Below are 5,118 nucleotides of genomic sequence, written 5' to 3'. Positions count from 1 at the left end.
AACGGCAGGGGAGAGCAAATCCCTGAGGGTGGAAGGCGGAGGGGAGAGGGGAGGGGGAGGGCGGTGGGGGCTGGCCAGGCTGTGTTTATAGAAGGGAACATTGGGGAGAGGCGCTCGCTTGCTTAGTTGGTTTATTACATCGGTAATGACTTCAGTAGCCTTATAAGGGTGTGTGCCAAAAAAAAAAAAATCCACCCCCCCCTTCCCTTATTTTCCCTCTCTCATTCCCCTCCAATCTCCCTTTGGCTTTGGCAGCCTCAGCTGGAGGACAGGAGCACTCTGGGGCTGCTGGGCTGGGGCCGTGGGGGCCAGGAGGGAGGTGGGGGCCAGGGCAGCTCCTGGGGGCACTCACCTTGGGAGGGCTCTGGCAGGGCTGTCCTGGAGCATCAGTGACACCTGGCAACTGCATTCACCAACCCGGTTCCTGGAGAATTTGAGGGACCAATAAAGATCAAGAGGCTCTCTGGGCAAAGGTCTGTCAGCCTCAGGCTATGAGAGCGCAGGCGAGCACGGGCTTGGTGGCAGCCTGGCCACCAGGGAAGATGAACACGGGCTTAGCTGGGATGTCCACCCCAGACTCAGATCTAGGATAGGACACTCTCGCCCAGAGGCCACCTTTATCTTCCGAGCTCTCGTTTAAAAAAGAGCCTCTGGATAACAGCTAAGATAGACGGCAAGAAGGAAGAAGACACTTCGGTGTGTGTATTATAGGATGCAATATCAAACAGTTCCTCAGTTAGTATGAAGAGACGAATAAAGCTGGCCCTGCAGGGACTGGGGTGGTGCTGCTCAGAGTAGACTCAGACTCTAGTTGCCTGTCCAGAGACTGCAGAGTGACTTCGTGCTCCCTTATACAGAGGGAGTTACTTCCCCACCTGCTCCTTCCCCTTCTGTTCCCAAGATGACCCCCCATCCACTTGTCAGCTAATGCCCTGGATCAGAACTCTATGTTCAAACCCTAACAAGCGTCTCCCTACATGGGTGGCCCGTTCTCTTAGTCAAAGTGGGGAGGGCTCTGATTCTTCGTGTCCATAAAACTATTCAGTCTCCCGCTGGTGCATGGCTGGCGGTTGAGGCCCCTCCGCTCCACATAGGGGGTTGGACCACACTTGGGCTCTTGGTGGGTTTACAGCAGATCACCCCTCCAGCCATGCAAGACTGCCATCTGCTGGTGTTCCTGGGCTCTGGCCAGCGAAGGAGGTTCTGCTCAGATTGGGGGAAGGCATCAGGGCAGGTCGGAGGGCCAAAGCTGACTCTCATGACCATGAGAACTGCACTTTATATAGTTCCCTCCAGCTTTCGTGACTCGCTGTCATTCTCCACAATATGCTGGTGAGGTATAGAGCACTACCAGCCATTTTAAAGAGAAATTGTGGCACAGGGTTTAGGCAGGGCAGTGCTGGGGCAGAAGGTCTCGAGGTCAGCTCTCCCACTCACTGTCCAAGATGTGGCTGGCTTAATAGCACTACAGGGATTGATGCGTGACTTAGACTCAGTGGACGTGTCCTGAGCTCTGTGAGGGGTTCCTTATACGATCCATCTCATTTAATTGTGCAACAATTCTGTGAAGTTGGAGTCAGCACTGTTTTTGTAGGTAATGAAAATGAAGCTCATGAAAGTTGAGTAATTTGCCTAAACTCACAGAGCCGCCTAGTGGGGAAAGAGGTTGGGACCTGGGTCCACTTGGATCCAAGACCTGTGACCTGAAATTGACCTACAGTGGAATCTGTCCTGGGATGTGCGGGTTTGTGTGTCCCTCTGTGCATAAGTGCGTATCAGCCGCGTGCATGGGTACACACTTACCGTGGGGTCTACGGTAAGGTAGGTACTTGCACTTGGAAGTCTGAGTTGCAAAATATGAGCACAGGCATAAGTCATGCCCACATGGACAGACATCTGAGCACATGTTCATGCATACTCTATGGATGTGTGTGCCTACCTCGCTTCCCTGGCTTCCCTGGCAGCCCATAGGGCAGTATAGGTTCCACAGGGAGTCTTGGAGGGCCTGGGGGTAGCTGGTCACCCCTCGGCATGGCCCTGGTACCCATTTCGAGCATGCAGAAGTGCTTTTTGCTATCTGCTGTTGGGGCCCCTTCCTCTGCTCTTCCCCATAATGCCCTCATGCTGCCCTGGGCTATGTCATGGAGATGCCTTCCTGGCTTCCTTAGCTTCACTCTCCTTCCTGTCACCCTCCTCAATGCTCAAGTTCTCTGAGGGCAGAGTCAAGAGCCAGAGAACTTCACACCTGGAGAAATTTAGGGATTAGGATGCCCCTTTATTCAACAAATAGCAATTAGGAGCCTTAGTTCCAGGCCCCAGAAAGACCAAGAGGCTCTCAGAGCTCCCTGAGCTCTGAACACCCTGAAGAGGGTGTTGGGTTGAGGCTTGGGTGGGTTTATAGAATAAGCAGGTGAAGTCATGTCGTGGGTGAGGCACTTCAGCTAGACTGCTGGCCAGGGTTAGGCTATTCTTTTCCCGCTTTTCTTACAAGTACTAGGTTGTGGTGCCTGGGTTGGCATGGAGCAAGAAGATAAGATGCCCAAGGGTTGTGTCTAGCCAGTAGCCCTTTTCGACATCTCCTTAGCTGAGTTTCCGCCTGTCACAAGGAGAACACAGCCCAGATGCAAAAATCAGGAGCAGACACTGACCAGATGGCCCTGCTTTACCCAGCCAAACCCTGAGGAGACTTTAAATGGTGGTAGCCCTGACCCTGTGCTGAAGGAAGTTGTATCCTCATTGGGAGGCAGGCAAGGGCAGCTGTCTTTTCCATGACCTGTACTCAAGGCTGGGAGCAGAGGCACAGAGGAGCCCCTCAAGGCTTTCTGCTCATCTACCCCAAGGTCTCCCCTGAGGCATCCATGCAGGCTGAGAGGAAAGAGGACGATGGAGACCCAGTTTATGTGGAGACCCAAAATAAAAATTTTTCAAACATTTCAGTTAGAATTTGGAGCTGACTTTTGGACATTTCCTCTTTTGGTATAAGAGGCAAGACCTAGGGGAGAGGAGGTGGACACTACCCACCCAGATCTACCAGACAACTTTGCAGGACAGATAAGACTGCCACCCCTGTCTTCCACCCTGAAAGGCAATCTTCTGCCCACTAAGTGGATTGTACCTCAAGGGCTAATGTGGGGTAACTATTTCTATAGCCATAAATTTAAATCTGCTGGACCTTTAAGGCAAATGAGAAATATAAGGGAGGGAGGAATAGACTAAAGTTGGAAAAGTATGTTTAAGCTTCATTTGGCACCTATGAAGGTCAGAAGAGACTTTCTCCTGAGCCCCACATGCCAGATAACTCAACCAGTGGGAGCAGAATCTGGGGTCCATCTTTGACAGTACACAGACCTGGTTCCAAACCCAGGTCTGGGACTGAGGAGGGGTCCCTGCTGCAAGACTGTGGGGCTATCACCCTACACGCTGCACCTCTCACAAACAAACAGACCTTTGGCCCCCACTTCCCAAGCCCTGAATAAGAGGCCACCCTTTGGTTGCAAAGCCTTGGATTCCACCCCACTCTGAATCATCCTCCTCTAGGATGGATTTTATATACAAGATTAAAGAACTAATTTCTTGGCAATTATAAACTTTTCAAACATTTCAGTTGGAATTTGGAGCTGACTTTCTGACATTTCCCTTTTGGGATAGGAGGCAAGACCGAGGGGAGAGGAGGTAGAAACTACTCACCCAGATCTACCCAACAACTTTGCAGGAACAGACAGGATGCCACCCCAGTCTTCCTCCCTGAAAGGCAATCTTCCCTGAGCCTAGGTCTGATTCCTGTCAGGATGAGAAAGCTGGAGGGGAACAAGGCCCCTGGCAGACCTGGCACACACTCCCTAGAACTTTCCACTGGGTTTCTCCTTCTCTGCTGGGATGAAGCCAAGGCCAGGGCAGCAGCCTCCCAAAGGAATGAAGAGGCTGGATATTTAGAAGAATAAGGCGCAAGTCTACATGAACAGGGACTCCAGTGCCATTCCCCAGGTCCCCCAAGTTCCTAATACACTTGAGAGAAACTCCCCCTGCCAGGCCATAAAGAAAGAAGTCAAAAGTGAGGGTTTAAACTTGGGCTCTGCTACTTGCCTTTGGGTGGCCATGAACAAGTCCATGACCCCAAGACCTCAGTTTACCCTGTTATTAAATGAGGAGAAGGCTAGATAACTTCTGAAGTCCCTTCCAGCTGGGACAGTCTAAGTTTTATGACTATCCCCAGCTGGCCCCAGACAGTCTGCCCACTGACCTCCCAGTGCACCCCTCCTCTCTGGCCTGGAAAACTTCCCATCACCCTTTGCTTTGCTACCCCCATCCTGCCCTTTACTTGCTCAGCGTATTCAACAGCCAAGCCTTTTCTCATTTGCCAAGACTCAGTCTTCCTTTTTCCTTCTAAATCCCATAAAAAGGTCATCTCCTCTAAGACGTCTAGCTTGATTAATCAATTTTTGTCTCAAAGTAACTACACCTTTCAAACAGACAAGCACATGATCAGTTTCCATTCTTTGTACTGGCTAAGTGTGTGCCTTTTCCCTTCTAACAACTGCAAAGTTGGAAGTGATGGTATGTGACTCCTGAGGGTAGGTCATAAAAGACATTACAGGTTCCAACTTGTGCTTCCTTTTGGATAACAGTTCTGGGGAATCCAGCTGTCCTGTCATAAAAACACTCAAACAGTACTATGCAGAGGTCCACTTAGTAAGGTGCTGAGGCCTCCTGCCACCAGCCGTATGAGTAAGCCACCTTGGAAGATTCCCCAGTCTTTGGCAATCTTTCAGAGACTGCAGCCCCTGTTGACGTCTTGATGACAGCTTTAAAATTATCCTGCTAAGCTGCTTCCAAATTCTCAGCCCACAGAAACTAAGAGTAAGTGTTTGTTGTTCAAACGGCGAAGTTATGAGGGTAATTTGTTACACAGCAAAAGATAACTGATACATTCCTCTATCCTCATACTTTTCCAACTTTAATTCATTCTTCCCTCCTTCCTATTGTTCATAAACCACATAACAGGGGAATAAAATCCAGGATGTAACAAGACAGAGATTCTGGGGAACTGAGCTCAGAAGAGAAGGTTCTTTCTTTCTTTCTTTCTTTTTTTTTTTTTTTTTTTTTTTTTTTTTTTTTGGT

The 5,118-nt window shown here is 50.0% G+C and overlaps 1 protein-coding gene across 4 annotated transcripts in view; it reads right to left on the bottom strand.

Annotated features, from left to right (window-relative positions):
* Positions 1-5,118, bottom strand: part of MYLK (myosin light chain kinase) — a 220,134-nt gene that overhangs the window by 102,078 nt on the left and 112,938 nt on the right. For all 4 annotated transcript variants that reach the window (XM_014590176.2, XM_006154574.3, XM_014590175.2 and 1 more), the window contains one exon: positions 353-424. In XM_014590176.2, coding sequence (XP_014445662.1) covers positions 353-424 — 72 coding nt within the window. The remainder of the gene's footprint in view (positions 1-352; positions 425-5,118) is intronic.

The sequence above is a fragment of the Tupaia chinensis genome, unplaced genomic scaffold (assembly GCF_000334495.1).
Source record: "Tupaia chinensis unplaced genomic scaffold, TupChi_1.0 Scaffold000415_1, whole genome shotgun sequence".
NCBI lineage: Eukaryota > Metazoa > Chordata > Mammalia > Scandentia > Tupaiidae > Tupaia > Tupaia belangeri.
This window is presented reverse-complemented; position numbering and strand designations above follow the sequence as displayed.